Source organism: Globicephala melas, unplaced genomic scaffold, assembly GCF_963455315.2.
Source record: "Globicephala melas unplaced genomic scaffold, mGloMel1.2 SCAFFOLD_644, whole genome shotgun sequence".
Taxonomy (NCBI): Eukaryota; Metazoa; Chordata; class Mammalia; order Artiodactyla; family Delphinidae; genus Globicephala; species Globicephala melas.
The window spans coordinates 8287-31851 of record NW_027207800.1 but is presented as its reverse complement, the minus strand read 5'-3'; the positions used below and the strand labels follow the sequence as shown (position 1 = coordinate 31851).

Below are 23565 nucleotides of genomic sequence, written 5' to 3'. Positions count from 1 at the left end.
TTAGGGTTTTTTCTTCTGTAGACCCTGCCTACCCTATAAAATCTCCCATTACTGCATCATGGAGACTATAATCCCTTTCCGAGGGAATAGATTCTTTCCAACCATAAGATGAAAGAAGAACCTACATTTCCATACTGCCCAAAAGGAAATACACTGATTACAAAATGCAGGAGAATGACTGATTTTCCACATTTGTTGTGTTCATTAAAGGGTTTTTGAATAGACTTGACAGTATTAAAGAAGTTCAACACACACAAAATAAAAATTAATAAATGAAGAGAAAAAAATTGCATTTACAACAAACAACAAAATAAACACATTGAGATATAAAAGGATGTTATACATCGATGAAAAATGGATGCCATAAAGTCACAAACTAAAAAGTATTAACAGCCAATAAAGATATGAAAATATGTTCAACCTTGCTATTATTAATCAAAGAAATACAAATAAAATAATTCAGGTGTCATATTTTACTGACTAGAATGACAAAGTTTTAAAAAACTTGATAATACTGGTATTGATATTGATAATACTGGTACTGATGAGTGTGTGTAAGAAACCACATTGGATGTTAAATTCTTGGTAGAAATAAAAAGCACGGTAACCTTTCTGGAAGACAATATGTCAGTATGTACCAGAACTGACAACCAGCCATTCAAGTTCTAGAAGTCCATTCTAAGGAAGTAAACAAATGCTCAAAGACATATGAACAAGGATGCTTGTCTCATTGTTTAGCAAAGCAAAACAGGAATAATCTAAATGTTGAACAGTAGGGACTGGTTAAATAAATAATAGAATGCTGTTCAACCATTAAAAATGATGCTGCAGATTTTTATTAGGTGATGAGTAATCATACATATACTACTAAATAAAAATGTTATAGAACTGTTTTGTAGTTTGATATAATAATTAAAGGTATTTTACACTTGCATTGTATTTATATGCACCCCGTCACAAAAAAGTTTCCAAAGATACCCTCAAAAATGTTACAGAGATGATTTATCAGAAATGGGATTTTGAGTTATTTTTCCTTTTTTCTTTAAATCCTTTCAATTTTGGAGCTTCTGCAATGAGCCTGTATTATTTTTACAATTAAAAATATTTTAATTTACAACAAAAGGATCTAAATTCCTCCAGTTTTCCATTTATTTTCCATCCTGGCTCAGGGTATTTGTGTAAAAAAAAAAAATCAGCTTATTTTCTCTTTTGTATCAATCTAAATTTACTTTTCATAAGTTAACTATTTTAGTCTGGCAAAAGTTTCACACAGGAAAATTGTTAAGGTCTGAGTATTCTATTACCTTTAAAAGCACTGGAAACTTTGAAATTATTTCTTTCAGAATTTTCATATAATACTGAAAGGCGGGGGGGAGGTAGCAAAATGAAGGGAAATAGATAGTAGTAGTCAACTTCAATTAAGAAAAAGCAACAAGAGGCAGTTTGTACTCTTTTGATACGGCAGAAGCCCCATGTGTCAACTCATGCTAAAAAATGGATATATACACACACATATATATGTTTGTGTGTATTATATGTATATGTGACACACACACATAATTAATCCACAGCCTTAGGCTAATCACTCATTGTGGCAGAAACAACGAGCTGTTGACTACACTTTAATCAGCTCCTCCAGCCTGTAGAGGCATCACTAGGACCAAGAGAGGAACAACATTCTCCATCTCCGCTTGCATCTGGGTATGGTTCTATCCCAAAGAATGTGACCAGAGGTGACCTGAAGAGTTTATGTCTGAAGGATAACGAGTTGATAATTGTAGCTTGCAGCTTCCTCTCTCCTTTCCGTTTTAGGACAAACGTAGAGCCACTTGATGAAGGTGGTGGGTCCCTGAATAACTGAGCAGAAAACTGACCCTCAGACCACCAAAGTCCATACTACACTCCTGAGTGAGTGAGAAATGAACTGTCCATGTGTTGCTCCACTGAGGTTTAAGGTTTATTATTTAGTGTTTAACTAACGCATGTTTTCTTTAAACCTCAGTTGCCTTCTCGGTAAAATAGTCTTTGAAAAGGATCCACTGTAAGTTTTTTCCATTGCTTATGTTTTTACCTTAGTTTTTAACTCTCAGAAACATTGCGCGCATTCTACCTTTTAAGTTAGTAAGTCTACTTTTTTTCCCACAAAGACGGGTTCTTCAAGTTATGGAGAAGTCATAGCAGACTGTTGCTTCAGTTTAAGATACGCATTCACATATGAGATGAGAAGGGTGAGGACCCAGAGAAACGCCTTTGACAGAGGGGAGTGAGAGCATACTGAAGAATGTTTAGTAATAAAGAATTCAGATGGGAGAAACGGATGGGTTACATCTAACAGATTTGCTCAAAGGAATTCTGGAAAGGCAAATATGTGAAAATGTATAGCAAAGACATGGAATGCCTTTTGGTCCCTAAATGGATTTCATTTCAAAGACGTGCATATTGCAAATACATGTACCATAACACTTCTCTGTCCACTTCTAGAATCTTCTAAAGCCTGACAGAACATCTGCAGAGAGAGGATGTCATTCCAAGATAATCGACTGCAAGTGACTAAATTAAGATAAAAATGTCCTTAACCTTGAACAGTTTTTTAAAGAGATTTTAGAAGAAAGGAGCCCTCCAGGGGGTTGTATAACTATATAATTGTACCCTTTCTAAAAGGCTATTTACAGATACATAATGTTTCCCCTCCATTCTTTAAAGTAAAATATAGGATAAAAAAAATAGTTTGGGGATAATATTTGTTTGGGACAGCAGGCACTGCTAATCAGTACCACTCTCTCCTTATTCCTTACTATCAGAGCCCTGGTTTAGGAGACCCCATTATCCTTAAGGCTAAGGTGGCCAGTTTAAAATCCGAGCTGATGAGATCTAAGTGCAAGTCTGCTGACCATCTGTGGTAAAAAATTTGCTCTCTGAGTTAGACACTGCCTTTTTTTCTTACTTAATTTCTTTTTTTTTTCCTTTTCTTTCTTCCTGCCCCAATTGTTGGAACACTATTGGAGATTCTGGGGTCACTTTGAAGCTATGTGGACGTGCTAGAGATGTGGAAGCTGGAAGAGCAAAGCAACCCAGTCCCCTGGTGATGCCCTTCAGCAGCTGGACTAACGCTAGAGGGACTATCTCCAAACTTCCTGCTACCCGTGGAAAGTAAGGTAAATCACTCATTCACTTTCTGTTACCTACTAACTGATCCAGAACTCTAACCTCAGGGTTCTAGAACCCTTCTCAGTATCCCATAGTCATACTCATGTTCCGGACTCCTGATCATCAGACTTGCTTATAGCAGATGTATGGGGAGGGCAGGCTCTTCTGGAAGCCCTCATACTTCCTCCCCTACCCCCACCACACACAAATAATGATCTTTATGTCCACTCATCCTTCTATCTACACTCAGAGGCCAGGGCCCCCAGGAAGGCTTCACTGACAACCCTTTACTCCTCTCTACATGCAGAAAGAGTAGAGGTGTGGGCTCTGGAATCAGACTTCCTAGACTTGAATTCTTAACCTGTTACTTACCAGTTTAGGACGTGGGCAAAGTAGTTACCTTCTCTGGACACCCCTGTAAAAGAGGAACACTAAGTAGCACCTATGTACCTTACTGAAAGGATTAAATGAGCAAACGCAGGTAAAATTCTTATAATTTTTTCTTGGGTCAATCAATTCTAGCTGCTATTGTTACCTTTGGCTAATTTAGGGCAGAGTGCCTTTGCCCTCCTTTGGTTCCCTGGGCCCGTCTCATTCACAACACACACAACCGCATACTGCAGAGTTTTGAAAGGTGGTTCTCAAAATGTGGTCCCTGGGCCAGCAATATCAGCCACACCTGGCAACTGGTTAGAACTCTGGCACTGAAGCCCAGCAATCTGTGTTTTAACAATATTCTCAGGCAAATCTGATGCACACTAAAGGTTGACGACAACTGAGAACATCTGTCTCAGACTCTCCTGGAGGCAGTCACCAAAAATAGAGTTACAGGACCTTACACCTTACCAGTTGGAGAAGGGGTCTAGTAATTGCCCTGGTTATCAGGCTTGTCATGATTTCTCAGCACATAAATGTTTGAGAATCACTGCCATTTTGAATGTGTGTTTCACTTGTCTGTGTTTCCAGTGGACTTTACTTCCTTGCAAGGAAGGTTTGTGAAGATTTGTTGCTGTTGTCTGCATTATTAGTTTTATTATGCTAATTCTAGAATCTCTGGTGCATAGTGCAATCTCAGGCAGGAAGTAGTGGCTCATTAAAACAGATGTCCCAAAAGTCTTAGTAGAACTTCAAGATTAATTCCTTCAGGAAGAGGTAAAATTGTCATTAGATGCAAATGATATGATACTATATATAGAAAACCCTAAAGACTCTACATGAAAACTACTACAACTGATAAACGAATTCAGCAAGGTAGCAGAACACAAGATTAACATACAGAAATTGGTTGCATTTCTTTATACCAACAATGAAATATCGGAAAGGGAATGTAAAAAAACAATGCCTTTTAAAATCACAACCCTCAAAATAAAATACTTAGGAATAAACCTCACCAAGAAGGCAAAAGACTTATACGCTGAGAACTGTAAGACGTTAATAAAGGAAAGTGAAGATGATTCAAAGAAATGGAAAGACATCTCATGTTCTTGGGTTGGAGGAATTAACATTGTTAAAATGCTCATACTACCCAAAGCAATCTACAGATTTAATGCGATCCCTATCAAATTATCCATGACATTTTTCACGCAATTAGAATAAATAATCCTAAAATTCATACAGAACCATAAAAGACCCAGAATTGCCAAAGCAATCCTGAAGAAAAAGAACAACGTTGGAGGCATAGCCACCCCAGACTCAGACAGTACTCCAAAGTCACAGTAATCAAAACAGCGTGGTATTGGCACAAAAACACACATATGGATCAATGCAACAGAATACAGAGCCCAGAAATAAACCCACACACCTCAGTTAATCTTTGACAATTAATCTTTGACAAAGGAGGCAAGAATATATAATGGGAAAGAGACAGTCTCTTCCGCAAGTGGTGTTGGTAAAGTTGGACAGCCTTATGTAAACCAGTGAAGTTAGAAAACATCCTTTCACCATACACGAAAATAAACGCAAAATGTCTTAAAGACTTAAACATAAGACATGACACCATAAAACTTCTAGAAGAGAACACAGGCAAAATATTCTCTGACATAAATCATACCAATGTTTTCTTAGGTCAGTCTCCCAAGACAATAGAAATAAAAATGAAAATAAACAAAGGGGACCGAATCAAACTTACACGCTTTTGCACAGCAAAGGAAACCATAAACAAAATGAAAAGACAACCTACAGAATGGGAGAAAATATTTGCAAATGATGCGACCAGCAAGGGCTTAATTTCCAAAATATACAAACAGCTCATACAACTTGATGACAATAAAAGCAAACAACCCAATCAAAAAAATAGGCAAAAGACTTAAAAAGACATTTCTCCAAAGAAGAAATACAGATGGCCAATAGGCACATGAAAAGATGCTCAACACTGCCAATTATTAAAGAAATGCAAATCAAAACTACCATGAGGTACCGCCTCACACCAGTCAGAATGGCCATCATTAAAAAGTCTACAAATAACATATGCTGGAGAGGGTGTGGAGAAAAGGGAACCCTCCTACAACACTGTTGGTGGGAATGTAAGTTGGTGCCGCCACTGTGGAAAACAGTATGGAGGTTCCTCAGAAAACTAAAAATAGACCTACCATATGATCCAGCAATCCCACTCCTGGGCGTATATCCAGACCAAACTAGAATTCAAAAAGACACATTCACCCTGATCTTCACAGCAGCAACATTCACAATAGCCAAGACATGGAAACAACCTAAATGTCCATCAACAGATGAATGGATAAAGACGATGGGGTACATATACACAATGAAATACTACTCAGCCATAAAAAACGAATGAAATAATGCCATTTGCAGCAGCAACATGGATGCAACTAGAGATTATCATACTAAGCAAAGTATGTCAGGAAGAGAAAGACAAATACCATGATACCACTTATATGTGGACTCTAAAATATGACACAAATGAACCTATCTATGAAACAGAAACAGAATCAGAGACATAGAGAATAGACTGGTGGCTGCCAAGGGGGAAGCAGGTGGGAGAGGGATGAACTGGGAGTTTGGGATTAGCAGATGCAAACTGGTATATATAGATTGGCTAAACAACAAGGTCCTACTACAGCACAGGGAACTATATTCAATATCCTGTCATAAACCATAATGGAAAAGAATATGAAAAGGAATGTATATACATATGTATAACAGAGTCACTTTGCTGTACAGCAGTAATTAACACAACGCTGTAAACCAAGTATACTTCAATAAAAAATAAGTTAATTAAATTTTTAAAAAGATTAATTCCTTCAGAAGAACAAGTACTACACATTCACAAAAAAAGCACCCTTTGAAAGTTTAAATTTTTGAATTTCTTTGCCACTTCCTTAGTTTTGATCATCTTGGACAATATATTTTTAATACTGACTTTTAAAAAGAATTGTGTTTCAGTGTTTGCTATCCTTAGAGAGACAGAAACAGATAAGTACAACTAAATACTTATTTTTCAAAAGTCTCAAAAGTATAAGGGAAATGAAAGTAATTATATCTTCAAATGATTTTGGGGTATGTTTCTAATTTCATACTTCTGATGCGATTAAAGATTAAAACTGTATTAAGACATTTGAGACATGCCGCATTGGTATTAAATGAATTTAATTTTGTATAAAGTGGCAGAAATATTTTCTTCAGCAAACATACCTGCAGATATAAAATCACAACCATAAATCTACAAAAAAGCAAGCTATTGAATGAAATCTGATTGGTTATTTCCCTGCAGTATGGATCTGCTAATAATTTAATTTACTACTTGCTAACAGAAGCCAAAATTTAAATATACATATATATGTGTGTGTGTATATATACATATCTCTTCAATTTTAAATCACTCATATATATGAACAAGTATACATACACATATATAACAATTGTTCATATATATATATGTATAAACAATTTAAATTAAAGAAAGTACATCTGGTGGCCTATTTTTTCCCCCAGATTTCTAAAGAACACCATATTCTATTCTAGGCAGTGGAATGTCAATCCACCTTAAGGGTTGTTCAATGAGCATATCTGAGAAACCACTGGTTTAGTCAATGATGTACTTATTGAGGGAGGCCCTAGTGCCACTGTCAAGAGCTTATCCACAGGAGAGATAAGAAGGTACTTGTTTGGTTTGTGAAAAGAAGGAGTAGTGAGGAATGGCAGGTAGCTGCAGGCTGATGACACGTGATGTCCGTATATATGTAGAACCAACACGCCCATAATTGCACCCGTTTTCCATACCCAAATCCAAAGCCTTTATATCATTAATCCCAGGCAAAAATGGTAAGATTCATGTGTGTTACTATCCCACGGCTTCAAGATGCCTCTAAACTCATATGAGTATGTCTTAGTTTTATCAGTGGAGGACAAACCAGGCTTCTATCACCAAGCCCCATTCCATAACAGGCAAACCAGTCCAAGACTTCTCTGAGTGCTGCAGGAGAGTCTATGGAAGGGGCGCTCACTCCACTGTGATGCCTAAAATGCCTTTGCACAGAGCAAACATTCAATACATGCTGAGTGAATGAATGAATGAACTGGTGTCATAAAACAGGCTTATTTCAGGGAAATTCCATTCAACAGGCTGGCATTCCTTCCTACCCATCTTAACTGTTAAGCTTGCCATCAGACAGAAATTTAATTATAAAATGTTAGAGCTGAGGAAATTTTAGAAACTATCTACTCTCCAGAGGTATACAACTTTAATTCAGTGGTAAAAATCACTAGGAGTGATTTAGGAGTCTATCAGACCTGAGTCCAAATTCCACATCTACCATAATTTTGTGAGCAAATAACTACTTCTGAGGCTCTGTTCCATGTATGCATTATGGGATATCATAATAATACATACATTAATTGTATGACTATCAGGGGATGAAATGACACAACCCATTTGCCATGGTCGGCTAAGTAATTTGCACCAAGTAAGCACTCAAGACATTAGCCACTATTAATAGCGGAGAGATGAAAACAAAACTCTGGGACTGATGCCTACCTTAGTGGCCCCAGTGGTCATAATGACTGTCTTCCATTCAGCCTGCTCTCTTCTCACTAAGACTAAGGAAGAGAAGATGAACAAATTAGGAATAACAATTTGAAAATGGTTTTATACTCCCTGAATGAATGGAATTATAATAAAATGATTCATGAGTTCTGCAGAAATATGATGAGACTTTAGATCTTTATGTTAGTTCTCTACAAAACCAATTGATGGCCCTAAGATGTACCTTCCCACCCAGCCCCATCCTTACCAGGATCAAACATCATTGTAAATGGAAAAGTCAACAACACATATCAACAAGCTAAGTTACAAGCCAGTGAAGTCTCGGAGCTTTGATAGAGAAAATTCAGATTTATCATGATATGTAAAAATAAGATGATATGAAGAACTCAATCTAAAAAATATTACCTGGAGATCTATAATCTCTACAATAGTGCTATAAAAAGTAAAGAGCTAGAAATCTATTTAGATGGTTTTCCTTATAAGAAATCACTTTCTGTATAACTTTTAATGTACTATTGATGAGAACAATTCAACAAAATTCAAATAAATATCTGCAGATGTCCTACAAGAAGAAAAGAACAGAGTTAGATGTGACAGGGGATAACCGGACTTCAGGATAAGTAAGACCCTATACTTGACCTCAATAAATTAACATGAAATACAGTGGATGAGTCATGTACAGAATGTCAGAATTCTAAAAGGCCAAGCTAAGTACCCAAAGGAACACGTGGGGACTCTTAAGAAGGAAATAAAATATTGGTTAGTTGATTACGAAAAGGCAGAAGGGAGTAGGTTCCCTTTGGCTGCTCTTTGAAGAGATCACTTCCTTTCCCACCTAGTCCTGAGGCTAGGGTGGCATGGGCAATAGAGGAATGTGGGGACTGAGAATCATTTCTACTCTCACCAGAGTGGCTGGAAGCAGATTTTCTTACCAGGATGTAGTAGTATGCTAATATTTAAGGGTTCTTGAGGTCAGAGAGAAGGGTTTGAATACTCCGGCTCCATCTCTTGCTGTGGGTCAAGTTTCTTACCTTTCCAACACCTCGGCGTCTTTATCGGAAAATTGGGGACGATGATAATGTCTCCCACCTGAGTGTGAGAACTACATGATATAGTGCATACGCAGGGCTAAATTTGGTGCCTGGCAAACAGAAAGTGCTCAGTACGGCAGGCGAGTGTAGTGACAATAAAGGCAAAGATGACGGGGTTAGTGCCGGTGTTGCCTCTGCCCCCAGAACAGGCTCTGACTGGGAGACAGTTAAAGCACCTTTGGGTTCATGGGGGTTTATATATAAGCAACGGTTGATCAATGTGAGCTGGTTGTCCAAATGATTATGTGCAATCTAAGAAAAAAATGGGCCTCGGATCTGCTCAGCTACTTAATAATATTAGCAGCGGTAGTAGTCAAAGAAGCTAAATTTTATTACGTGTTTATATGCCAAACAACGTGCTGAACGTTTTAAAAGGATTTACTCACTTATTACAACGAGGCTATACGCTAGGTCCTCATAATGTTATTCGTCTCTTTCAGATGTTGACTGAGCCTCAGACGGGTTACAAAAGCACCTAAGATCCCGTTGTCAGTACATGACGGAAATGAGTTCAAATCCAGCCTGTCTGACTTGTTCTTAATCACTAAGGTATGAAATTAAGCATGTTGCCCTTTGCCTGATTCTCCTTCTGAGGCCTGAATATTTCACTTAGCTCTCTGAGTGCAGAAGAGAGAAAATTCTCTCTCCTTGACCCAACTTGGCATCAATATCCAACTCCCCTTCTCAAAACGGGTTGCTTCAACGAGCAGCAATGAATGCCGGGTCGTGGACCAGTCACCTTGATGACTAAGAGTCAGACACTAGGGAAAGAAAATGCTCTGTGACAAACCTACCCTTGTACAGAAACAAGACAGAAATGGGGGGACAGGGCAGAAGATAATGGAATAAGGCATAGGAAAAATAGCACCTGGCATCGTGACAGTAATAGTAATAATAGTATTAGTAGTAGTAATAGTAATAATAATATACTTTACTATGCTCTAGGCATTGTATTAAGTGCTTGGTGTAAGTGACTTCATTTTAACATTGAAAACAAGTCTATGAGGATGAAATATTATTAACATCATTTTATAGGCAGGAGTATTGAGGTTCAGGTAATCAGGTAAATTGCCCAAGCTCATATGGTTAGCAAGTGGAAAGCAGAGATTTGAACCAGCACCTACACTCCTAACCATTATGCTATAACCATTATGCTGAAGACATAAGAATTCCAATGGTCTTTCCCCATAACCCACTCCTGCACTCCAGACTTAAATAGTCCAAGATCAAGAGAGAGCAAGCTTGGAGTTGCCACTCTTCAGTGAGTGTCAATCATTTCAAAACAGTGTGTTTGCTAACAAGATGCAGTTCCTGTGATAATCTTCTCAACCAGCTATCAAGAAACAGGAAGCAAAGATTCAAGTAACAGGATGTTCCTACTTACGAGGAAGGTGGGACAGCATAGTGGACACTGGGCTTAACTGTTCTGGAAAACGTGGTCCCAGTAGGCATACACGCTGGTACATTTTCCCCACCTACCAAATACAAAAGAAGTATTTCATTTCCATGTTGCTCTTCAAAGTTCCACCTCATTCGTGCCTGTCATTCATCCTCTGGCCTCTTCCTGTCTCCATTTCTGTACAGAAAGGTGCTGAGTCTCTGCTCTCGGATACAAAAAGGGTGTGTTAGGAGAGGGAGCCATGGTACCTCGATGTCTTTTTCTTTCATCTTAATTCTATTATGCCAACTCCACTGAACTTAATTAGAGTGAATACAGAATTACACAATTACCCTCTGTTCTATTCTTCAGATGTTATATTTTGATAAAATTTACGACATGCTGCTCTCCCCTTGAACACCAGATGAACACTAGAAATGGATGTGTGTTGACATAAAATCTGTTATAATTGCAATTAAAGTATAGCTTACATAATGTTAGTGTTAACATAAAATTATAGATGTGTAGAGACAACGTGGTCATGCATTTTTTAGTGTAAGTACATGCTTAGACCAATATCTGTTAGCGGAATGAAGATGGAAGAGAATTTTGGTTAAGCCACAAAGGCTGTTTAAGGACTTGCAGATAGCTAAGGGGAACTCAAAGACCAGTAAGATAATATTTCCCCTGCCATGTTTGCAATTGCAAAGTGAAGGGAAGATGTGAAAGTAAGTACCCCTATGGAAATTACAAGACAAGTACATTTTTTTCCTTGAGTACCTGGGTAAATGCTTAAATTCTAATGTATATCAGTGATGCAAATTTTCAACTGAGTTTGATAAATCATAAAATAATAATTATACATATATGTATATAAAACTGCATGGAACTAGGCAGTTCAGAATTACTTCTAATTAAAGAGGTACCCTATGACAACTAACTTAAACCTTACAAAATATGGTTCCAAGTACCCTATCAGAGTGAAAAGCAGGAGACTGAAAGGTTTATTGTAAATGTTTGTAGTCATGGTGTCTTAACTAAAACTACTGTGTCACAAATACTATTAAAATAATTGTGACATTTTATTCACTTTTACTGCAAACAACAAAAGAAACTATAGGTATTTTTTCATTTCAGGTAATTATTTTAGCTAACAGTTATTAAATGTTTTGAGAAGACAGAGTGCTAATTGCATTACTTCATTTTATCTTTAAAATAGCGCTTCCATGTAATTATTCTTAATATCTCCATGGTATTAAAGGGTATCTCTAGTTTAGACCTTTCTTCAGAACTGCAGACTTGTGTATCCAACTGTGTACTCAGCATCTCTACTTGGATGTCACGAAAACATCTCAAATCTTATACCTCCAAAACTGGTCTTTAATCCCCCAAACATGCTCTACCCCAAACTTTTTCCATCTTAGGTGACAGTAACCACACCTTTCCAGTTCCCCAGGCCCTAAATCTCGAATTCACCCTTGACCCCCTCTTCCTTTCCATTCTTGCATTCAATCTACCATGAAATGCTGTCACAACCTTCCCAATGTGCCACTTCTGAGAATTACCAGCCACTAGCAGCCTGGTGCAGGCCAACAACATAGACCTCGAGGATCCTGTAGTCGCCTCCTGAGATTCTCCCTGACTCCACTCTCTCCCCACATCCTCAAGACCACAGATAGAGTTATGCTTTTCAAACAAGAGACAGTTCATGCCACACCTCGGCTAAAATCCTGTCCCTGGCTGCCTACATTTAGAGTAAAAGACACAATGCATGTGATGGCCTCCCAGGACTTACCCAATCCATCCCGTCACATATCTGACCTCCAGCCCTCCTGCTGTCTCTTCCTCCCCACTGACTAAGTCAGCCAGGGTGGCCTCCTTGATATTCCTCCAAGCTGCCTGGCATATTTCTGCCTTAGAGTGTTGGGACTGGTTATTCTTGCTCCCAGGGAGTGGTCGCCCCATCATACATTCTGACAACTCCCTCACTTCAAGTCTTTGCTCAAATGTCAACTTATAAAATCCACCCTGACTACCCTATTTAAAATCAGAACCTACCTGTACACTCCTCCAGCACTCCCAACCCAAGCCTCTTCAGTGAGCTTCACATCCTTTTCCTTATCCCGTAGCGCCCATCAACCTGTGACAAAGCATAGAATTTATTTATAACATCCGTTTCCACACGAGAGTGTAAGGAGGGAGAAAGCATGCAAGAAGGAGCACGCAGGCAAAGGCTCTTGTCTAATTTATTCATTGATACGTCCAAGCATAGAGAACAGGAAGATGCTTGATAAATAGTCCTGAAAAAGATACAGATGAGGAAACTAGTAGTAAAGCTCAGAAAGTTTAAGTAACTTCCTCAAGGTTTTAGAGCTAGAAGAGGGTCACAGTAGAATTCACACTTGGGGATGTCTAACTTCAAATCTCTTAGCGGCTCCGGAGGCGCAGGCTCAGCAGCCATGGCTCACGGGCCCAGCCGCTCTGCGGCATGTGGGATCTTCCCGGACCGGGGCACGAACCCGTGTCCCCTGCATCGGCAGGCGGACTCTCAACCACTGCGCCACCAGGGAAGCCCCTCTCTGCTATCTTAAGTCCATGCAATTCAGGATTTGTTTTAATCAGTGCCATGGAAATTCTCACTCCACTGAATAGGATCACTAAAGTGTTCTCTGTCTAGATCTATATATATATTTTCCATTTAAACAAAGGAAACAGAAGAGGGGAATTCATCATGGGTTACTGCGGTAATTTTACAGCAATTTTAGCAATAATGACATTTAAGTAATAGTGATATTTAGTGATAGCATAATAATAATAAAATAATAGCTCTTAAATGTATTGAAGACGAATCGCATGCTAAACTCGGTGCTAAAATATTTCCATGTATATTTTGTGCAAAATCCTTATGAATATTCTATCAGATGAGCTTGATGTGTAACTCCACCAGGCATACTTCTCTTATTCCGCTTTCAAAGATAAGGAAATTGATGAGAAGTGTGGTAACCGTTTGATCAAGATGAGACTGGTAGTAAGTTGTGAGTATGAATTTAAATTCAGGTCTAACTCCAGAATTTGATTCTCAATCCATACATGAAAATTCTGATAATTCCTTTGATAAGAGTATGTTTTCTCCTGGAAAACATCCCCCATTATGTCTGCCTGTGCTCATACCTTCAGAACACAGTCAAGTTTAAAACATGATAAAAATGTTTAAATAGTGTGCTTTAATAAATGGAAATATCTTCATCTCAACGATAACACAAAAAGGCAGGCTGAGCCCTTTGAAGTGGCTCTCTTCCATCCAGAACAAGAGAAGGAATCAACAGCTGCAGAGTAAAGAAAGCATGAAACCCAGAGATGGAGGATTCTGTAAATGACCAATTACAAGACTATTAAGCCGCACTTTCATAGCAAGAGGCAAAATATTCCATTAAACTGAAAATTCTTCTACCCCTCACTCCAAGGCCCACACAAACATTAATGTTGCATTTATTAGGATGTATTTCCTGTGCTCTATCAACTTGACTTTCAGCAACTGTATTAATACAGTCCTTTCGCTTTGCACATATATCTGAATGATGGATTCCATTACTGGAGTTTTGTAGAAAGAGTGGAGGGAATGAAGTAAAGTTTGGGAAGAGCCATCATAATCCATAATGATGGGCACTGAATCAGGACAAGAAGAAACCTCTCTTCTCATTTATTTGAATGAAAAGCCTACTATATATTTATTGCCTCTGTACAAGGCCATGTGTTGAATAATGGAAAACAAGCATCTTTCATTTGGAGGTAGGATTTGTGTGCTCAAGTTTCGATGGGCCTGCAGAATTAATCTTGTTTTAGAAATGAAATAAAATGTAATTTCTTACTGTAAGTAGATGTGGTTAAGCAACTGGCAACGTTGATGTCTTTAAATCACTGCAGTTTCGGGGTAGGGAATCTATAATTATTTCAAGCACTTTTATTGGTGCAACAATTGAGCAGTGTACATAGTGGTCAACAACCTGGGCATTGTCAGACGACTCTAAGTTTGAATCTAGACTTTGCCACTCACCAGCTATGTGACTTTCAGCTATGAGAATCACTTTCTTCAGCTTTACAGTGTGGATTATTATATGCCCTTTGCAGAACTACTGTAAGAACTAAATGTATATGGGCACAGTGGCTCATAGTAAGGGCTCAAATTAGTACTGTGGTCACTACTAGTAGTATTGAAAAGAAATTAGAACTTCTATTCTCCTAAAGTGGGATATGTGTCCCTTTATCATTGTAATTTCATATCATTTTACTTTTGACCTTATAATTTAATAGCTTGATCCAAGAAACATTTAGCAGTAAATATAATTGAAAGAAGATTACTTGTCAAACATGAAATACTGTCGTATCAAGTATGCTGGCACAATACTCTTCTCAGATAATTAACCTGTAAAAATATGTTACTGTCTTCTTTTTAATTAAGCACATTGAACATATATATTTACTGTGCCAATTGGCGAAAGGTCCATTAATTAATCAGTCTAACTATATGTTGCATAAATGTCTTCTAAACATAATCGTATATGTATTTTATTTGTTGGGAAAATGTGTTTGAGATTGTTCTTTTCTGCCTATTTAAAGTCAAAGAGGGTGAGAAGTAGAGTTAGGCTTAATGTACTTTGTACTCCATTATGCCATGAAAATGCTTCTGTGCCCTGGAGACAACAACAAAAGATTTGCTTTAATGACAAGAATCAAGTATGTTCTAAAGCTTCCAGGTAGGAGGCGTATAGGTTGCAGTTTATATCAGAAGTCTTTGCTCTCTCTCTCAACTGCGTCTAGATGGGAAACACGTGGTCACAAATGCTTCAAGGTGATACAGTAAATGTTGGAAAGAGGGGGGTAGGAGGCAGAGTTTTGAATATCTCAAACCTGAGCTAGAAGGATTTTATTTAAAGAAAATAGCGGATATGATTTTTCACTTAAGGAATGCCAGTCAGCAAACCTGACATTAATGTAGGAAATTAGCTCTTTTAGCTATGATGCTTTCAAATGCACATGGCTGAAAACAAATTCAAAATAGTCAAAGGAAATTTAAAAACAAAAACCAAACAACAACAACCACCTCAACAAACAAGTACTAGAAATTCAGGGATGCAGCCATATTCAGATACAGTTGGATCTGGACGTTCCAGAGTATCAGCAGGGTTCCAGCTCTCTCTCCATCCCTCAGCGCTGCTTACCTCTGCAAGACTTTATTTTACAGAAAGTCTCTCCTTGTGCTGGATGGTCACTGGGAGTCCCAGAGTCATATCTCCCCAGCTTAGAAATTCCAGAGAGAAAAGACAATTCTTCCATTTTGCTCTGAGAGAAAAGTCCTGGGGAGCAGTCTGATAGACTTAGCCGACGTCAGATGCCTACCCATGAGCCAATCACCTGCTTTACTGGAGTTCAGTCCCTGGGCGACTCATCCCCGGGGCCCGTGAGGAGGCAGGATGGCATTATCTGGCAGTTCTCCAAGAAAAGCCTGCTGTTTTTTTGTAAGATGAAAGGGGAGAGGACATGGAAAATGAAACCTGTATCTGCTTCTGTAAAATCCACAGAATCTTACTCCCTGTCCTGTGTCGATGACCATGCAGTAAGCTGACCCAGGAGGTCCTTTTTCCCACAACAGTCTTTATATATATGACTAAGGAACACACTGGTAAAAGAATATGGGAGAAAGTCTGAGTATGACAAGTCAGCTAGACTGATATTAACTAACAAAGCTGTGTGAAAATATCCTTAAAAAGTTGCCCCCAACTCACTCAAAGTCCAAAGTTGGAGCTGGAAATACAATGTCATGGAGTTTGGATAAGAACAGGTTTTCTCCAAGCTGAACTATGACACAGAGATTAGCGACTTCGAGAAACTATACTTTTCCAAAGAAAAAACATCACATGAGAAAAATGAGGCCTAGAAAAATTAAATGACTTAAGGTAACATAGCTAATTAATGGCAGGACTGAGACTAGAGTATATACTTTGTGTAACTGGCTATGGTTTTTTTGTTTGTTTGTCTGTTTTGTTATCAGTTCAAAACGAGACAAACTTAAAGAAAGGAAACACAACCAAAACTCAGTGGTTGGAAAAGAGATGGATGTGAACGCCCACTTGTTTCTTACGTATAAAGTTACCCCTCGCAGTGTTTTGGAGGAGAAAACGCTGGCTCTTCCCAACGTTGGTTATATACACAAAGATTCCAAAGACAAGACAAGTGCTTTGCAAACAAAGTAACTAGAACCAGCTCAGGCTTCCCCGCGCCGGGTCCTACGTTCCACGGTCAGAACCACCAACTGTATCCCCCCGGGGAACAAGGTGATTCAGAAAAGCTGGCGTCTTCAGAGAAGGGAGAAAACTTAGCCGGGAACAGAGGAGAAAACTTGCTCAGCTTCTTGCTGGGGTCTGAAATGATCCCAACAGAGTCCTTAAACCCCTCAGGTTTCCCCAATCAAGCACCCTCGCCTCCAACCTGGGCCACCCCAGATCTGACTATCAGACGACAGAAGTCTGCGGACGCACGAAGAGCTGACCACCCCACGAGAGGAACCTACGCGCGGTCGCGCCCACTCACCCGCCGCTCCCCGGGAGACGGGAGACCAGCCCGGGGTCCCAGTCCCGGGCGTGGCTGACTCGCCCCTCTCCGGGCCAAGCTCCAGCTCACCTCGGCGCGGCCCGCCTGGGCGCCGCCATCTTGACCACGAAGGGGGCCTCGCGCCGGAGGCCCCTGAGCGGGCGCCCTGAGCGGAGCCTGAGCGCCGGGGAGCCCCAGGTCGGCGCCCTACGTCCCCCGCGCGCTCGCGCAGCGTCCACGCGCGACGAGAGTCCCTCACGCAATGCACGATCCAGGCTTCCGCGGACCCGGCGCCCCGCGCAGCCCGCACCGCGGCTCAGGCGACGCCGAGGGCGGCCCGGGCGGAAGAGCGGGCGGGGGGCACGCGCTCGGTAACCTGGCAACGCGGAGCAACCCGGCGTCTCTGGCGAACCCCAGCCTTCCACCGCGAGGAAGCACGGACCCCCGCACCCGCCGCCCAGCCCTCGCCGCCGCTCGGTCGCTCCGCCCGCTGCTGCCCGCTGGCTGTGGTCTTTTCAATCCATGATACAACGTCTATATGTAACGAATCTGTTAAACCCTAAATGTTTATGATATTCAAGTAATCCAGTATCTGAATTATTCTCGAAGATAAAACATCCAAAGACTTCTTAATTGTATGGGTATACATACATAAAATACACGTGGAGGTAACTTCAAATATAGTATGTGCCTGTCTCTATTCCTTCCCTCTCCGCTCTTTAAAAAATGCCCCTTTAAAAATTGCCCACTCACCATCTGTTAGGTAAATTTGCTGAAACACAGTAAATGTGGAGACAGAAATTGTTATAGAGACTATTCCAAATGGCACTGACACCTGTATTTATGAAATGTTTAAAAGGGTAAGTTAGAGTTGTTTTTTTAAAAAAAAAAAAAAAATCCCACTATAGTAACACCACATCATCCTAGGTGCCCAGTTCTATCCAATTACATAAGATGGAGAAAGAGAGAGAGAGAGAGAGAGAGGAGGAAGAGAAAGAAGGAAGAAAACCAAGTACTTATGTATAAAATGTTGCTGCCAAAGTTTGAGATTATACTCAAGCATCAATGAACAGAAGGAAAACACTTACAAATTTACAAATGTATTTCATTTATGGTATGAGGGACACAGGTTTAGATTTGCAACACGCTCCCACAAGGGTCAAATTGACCACTTTTTTCTATCTAGTTGCTCTTGAGAGAACAAAACAATTGAAACAGATGCCATTCAATTCCAAGTCTATAGCTTAGACCATGTCACTGCACATGAAATATTGTTCATTCAGAGTCACCACACAGCAAGAGTAATTTATACTCTCAGAGTGTTTGCTCTCAAGTCAATAGCAGAGAAGCCTTGAATAAAAACGTTCCCATTACTTTCCATTGTAATAGATCTTACTTATAGCCCATGAAACAGTGGTCAGAGGAGATTTATTCTTTGGCCACCATATTATATAATCTCTCCACTTTAAGCCATCCCCCACTCGGCGATTATTTTTTAAATATGTTACTCGTAGTCAATATTAATTTACATTTAATCTTTCTTAGCATTAGGAGAGTATTATTTTGTACAGGCTCCGAAACAAATCTCCCGAATTCCTCCCTGATGCTCCCTTCAGGCTGAAAATGCATTGCAGGGTGGTTGCAGTGACTTAATTCTAGTTGGCAGAGCCCTGGCCTCACACTAATTTCATTAGCCTCAAACTCCTGGATTTGAAAGATCCACTGAATATGATTCCTGTCCTCTGACATGTCACTTACTAACCAATTCAGTGTGCATACAGAGGAGAGAAAGGACTTGCTCAGCTCTGGCCCACCGGCAGGCAGATGAGAATTCCCAGTCAGAGACACTGTTTACATCTGAGTGGTCATTCTTGCCCGGGTCCTCATTTTCAGGAAGGAAGTTCAATCCAGGCTTTGCTGGCAGCTGCAGCATTTGTTACATCCATTACTAGCTCCTTGTTCCTTCCTGCCCCCCAGTGCTTAGCATCCCCCATTTCAGTCACTAAGTCTTCCTTCCCCCAGCCTAGAAGCTTACCTCACCATAACTTTTTATCTCAAATGATAGGTTTGACACATTCCCCACAGCAACCCACAGGGACTGGGGAAAAGAAAAATCTCTGGAGAGCTAAGAATTCAACCATTTAGAGGAGTTTCTTTTATCCAGGACAGTCTTCATTGAGCTGAACCCTGCAATCCCAGAGAAGATTCACCTACCCGTTCTTTTCCTCTTTCCCTAAAGTGACTGTGACTTTGAACAAGGGGTCTGTGTTCCACTATTCTCTCTATTCATTTTGCAGGTTTACAGAGGCTGGGAAACTGGGGACTGGACTTACATGCCAGGAGCTTCTAAGATCACACGCAAAAATAAGGCTACTGGAAGAGACTGTTGGAATCTATCTCTGTATATTTGAACATGGGCAGTGGTTAACCAGGATGCTCACACCAAGCTTATACCCAGCTTGCAGCACAAGCTACAAGTTGGTGCATCCCTCCTACTACCAGCCTCTTCTCAATAAATGCAGGTGAAAACTGGGGGCTCTTTTCCCTCAGCTGTTCAATCCAACATGAATAGCTGCAATTTGCAAATTAGAGGAAAATGACAGTGTTTTCTCTGAATGGTTTTGGCCCCAACGCACACTGCTAATGCTGGCATTCAGTTCCTTTCCTTCCCAGCCCAGGGAACGGGGGAACTAAGCATAAGGCAAGCGTTCTCTTTTCTTGCAAGTGCCTCAGATCCACACACCAGAGAAGGAATCAGCTCCCCCTGGAATCTTTTTCAGCAAACACAATCCTTCACCTAGTCTGCAAGCTCTCTCTTGACTTTAAGATTTCACTCTTTTTTCGACAGGCAGGCCCATCTGCAAGCTCCCAAGCTCCAAGTGAAGGCACCAAAATAATTTTTAAAATGTCAAACAGCAAATGTGCCTTCAACCCCCAGAGCTCCAGTAAAAATACTGTGAGTTGCCCCTGTGGTTCTCAGGTGACCTCTGGCCTCATCCTCCCTGCAGCGCTGCCCCCTGAGGTTCTCTAGTTTAAGCTCAGAGGTAAAGGAAGTGCTTCTGGGTTTTGCTTCCAACAACCCAGGCTCTTCCTGAAAGCATTACCTCAAAGTGAAGGCTGCCCAGAAGCACTTTTGGCCTTGCAAACATCTAGAGGTGGCATACTCAACAGGTGCTAGGGATGCTCAGAGGCTCAGAGGGGCCATACCAGGCTGCAGCTTTAGACAGGCACCCCTCCTTCTGGCACAAACACAAACTTCATACCCCTGGGTGCTGATGTAGTGACAGCTTGAATCTCACAAGGAGTCCCCTCCAGAAACCCAACATGCTTCAGGAAAGGCACTTGAGAGGGAGCCGACTTTTTAGCTACGGGGAGCATAAGGGTCAGCCAGAACATCTGGAGAAGGGACTAACTGAGCTTGGGTCCTACCAGGCAGGGAGAGAGCTGTGCATTAGGAAAGGATCACTTCAAGACAGAGATGAACAAAAAACTTGGAGATAGGGGTAGAGAAGGAAAAGAGAGGCAGAAATTGAAAGGGAGAACATAAAAACAGACAGACAAAAAAAAAAAAAAAAAGCAGGGAGAAAGAGACACAAGGAGAGAGACACACAGGAAGAAAGACAGAGAAACAAGAGAACCCATAGTCACGCAGACCCTGAAACTCAATTTCTTCATCCAGAAGCCATCCATCTATACCCAGGGCGGCACAGGAGCCGTGGGGCCGAGGCTGCGGGAGCAGGCGGTGAGAGAGCACTGCAGCACCGCCCACCGCTCAGCGGGCCCGATCCGCCGTCCTCGCATCTTCCGCCGTCCTCGCATCTTCCGCCGTCCTCGCATCTTCCGCCGTCCTCGCATCTTCCGCCGTCCTCGCATTCTTCCGCCGTTGCCCGCCTGCACCCGGAGCTAGAGGACCGCCCGGCCTTGCTCAGCGCACCCTACTGCCTCCCTCCAGGCGCCTTCTTGTCTGGCTCTGAGAATCGTCCTCAAAACCCAGGACTGGGGTTGGGGGCTGCGTTAGAGAGGTCGTGGGAAAGGATGGGCACAGGGTGGGTGCAGACAAAGCGACTGTGTTTCGCAGTTAGCATGAGCTCACCTCCGGGCTCTGAGCTGGCAGGAGTAGAAAGCTGATCGCCCGGCTCCTGCCAGTGGCCGGATCGCAAAGGCAGTTTAGACGGTGCAAACAACTGCCCAGAGCAAATCACCTGGGGGCACGTCTGCGGGTGGCTTCTCCCCGCTTGAGGACAGTCCCCACGCCTTCCGCCCCATGCCCTCGCAGAGACAGGTTACAGGTCGGGAAATCCAACCCGAGCGAAATGGGCAATTCACGTCCAAATGTAGGTGAAGACCTAGCCTTCGGTTTAAGAACTGCCTCCCTAAGCTCTTCTCGAAATTTTCCAAGGGAGCTGCAGCTTGTCGGGCGGCTTGGGGCAGGGAAGCTGGGGAGTTGAGAAATGCCTAGTTTCTAGGCGTCTTCTCATCTTTCATATTCCTTGCGCCTAAGTGGCTCTCACAGGAGCCCGGCACTTTTACAAGCCTGTTTTGGAACCATATTTCACTCGAATGCAAACCCATTTAAATCATCGCCTTGTTTTTCGGAGACTGTTTCTTGTCAATGGGGCCATAAATCCAGAATGTCAAGCCGGATGGACTGGAGCGCGGACAGGGGAGAGATGGAAGGGAAATGAATCAAGCAGGGAAAGTACCTCCTCGGGTGAGGTGGGAGGGATTCGGCAGGATCTCCAGGGTGGAAATGAGCGAAGGCTGACCAGACCCCGCACCCCTGGAGTCCAAGCCAGCCTTCAGGATAAAGAGCGCGGGGAGCTACGGCGCGCTCTGCCCCGGAGGGAGCGCCCCCCTACCTGGAAAAGCCTCAGGATGTTGGCTACCATGATGGAGACCGAACTCCCCGAAGCCCCAATCATTCCAACTACTTTCTCGGGCTTGACGAAAACCGGCGGCTCGCCGTTGGTGCAGCGCACTTCGGAGGTGTCCTTCTGGATGAGCGCCTGGACGAAAGTGAGCGACTGTTCGAGCGCATAAGTGTCCCTGGAACAAGTGTCCAGGATCCGCGCTCCCAGCCTCACGTTGGGCAGCAGGTTGGGATCGCTGTTGATCTGGTCCAGGGCGTAGAGCATCGCTTCCAGCCTGTGGATCCCGTTCTCCCTCTTGATGTCGCCGCAGGGCACTCCACTGGGACCCTTCGCGTGCACCGGGAACAGCCCCCCGAGGGTGACGTCCCCTTCGATCCGAATGGAGTGCGGGGCGTACATCTCCTGGCCGCGCGCCGCCGCCGCCAGCGCGCACAGAAGCACCTCCAGCACGCAGCAGGGAAACTTCATCAAAGTCAGGGCGCGGAGCAGCTTCCCCAGCTGGACCATGCTGCTCCCGCGGCTGCGGTGGTGGCGGCGGCACTCGAGGGGACGGTGGCGGGCTCGCCGGAGTCCTGGCCCCTTGGGGTGAGCTCCTCCGGGGAAGCTCAGGGTCTCCTGCGGGCGAGGAGGGTAGGGGCGCCCGGGAAAGGGCAGCCGGCGAGGGTGGGGGGTCCCGCGGCGCCTGCCATCTTGGGGCGCCGTGCGCTCTTGGGTTCCCCGGCCAGCGCGCCGCGCTCGAGCTCGCGCTCGGTGGCTTGCAGCTCGAGCTCTCCAACAGCCCAGCACTGGGGAGAGAGCGAGCATGGCTATCGCTTTAAATGCGCGTTCGGCTCCCTCTCCTCCTCCGCCCACTCCCTCCCACCCTCGCTCGCTCTCAGGCTCTCCCCACCCTTCCCAGCGCCCACCCTCCCCACGGTTTTGCATCATCACGCAGGGAGGGGCTGCGTGCTGAGGTAAGGGGGGAGGGAATAGGTGGGCGGCTGTGTGTGTGGGGGAGTACCTCCGATTGGGAGTTTCGAGGTCCCCAGGGAATCTGGGGATTGCAGGTCGCAGGCGAAGGCTGAGCTCCTGCTTCGGTCTCACTGTAGAAGCCGCTCGCTCGCCCGCCTGCACCCACACGCACATTCTAGGCACAGGGTGGCATCAGCCCCGGACAGGGCGGTTCTAGCTGGGGCTGACTGCTTCCAACCCTGAGGTCCGGAGCCGGGACTGTCAGCGCCGGGAGAATGCGAGGTAGTCGAAGGTGATGCCGCCAAGCATGAAGGGTAGTAGGGAGACCCCAGTCTGTACTGCTAATTCGTCTGTGCCAGTTTTTCCTAAGAAAAACACACATACACACAGGAGCCTGATTTATGACCTAAAGAACCTTTACGCAGAGACTTCTCCGGGGCCAGGCACTGGGCTAGCCTGTAGGGAAAGACGCCAACAAGAAATGCTGGGAATGGAAATGCATCTTTGGTCTTCAGGGGTTACTGTGGCCGGAGCCGG

General features: G+C 42.7%; 1 protein-coding gene across 1 annotated transcript in view; it reads right to left on the bottom strand.

The window, feature by feature from the left end:
- Positions 1–23202, bottom strand: part of LOC132596087 (uncharacterized) — a 73480-nt gene extending 50278 nt beyond the window's left edge. Inside the window, exons 1-2 of the mRNA XM_070044829.1 lie at positions 22066–23202; positions 12677–12758 (exon numbers count right to left, since the gene is read on the bottom strand). Of these exons, the coding sequence (XP_069900930.1) occupies positions 12723–12758; positions 22066–23202 (1173 nt within the window). The 3' untranslated portion in view covers positions 12677–12722. The remainder of the gene's footprint in view (positions 1–12676; positions 12759–22065) is intronic.
- Between the last annotated feature and the right edge of the window lie 363 nt (positions 23203–23565).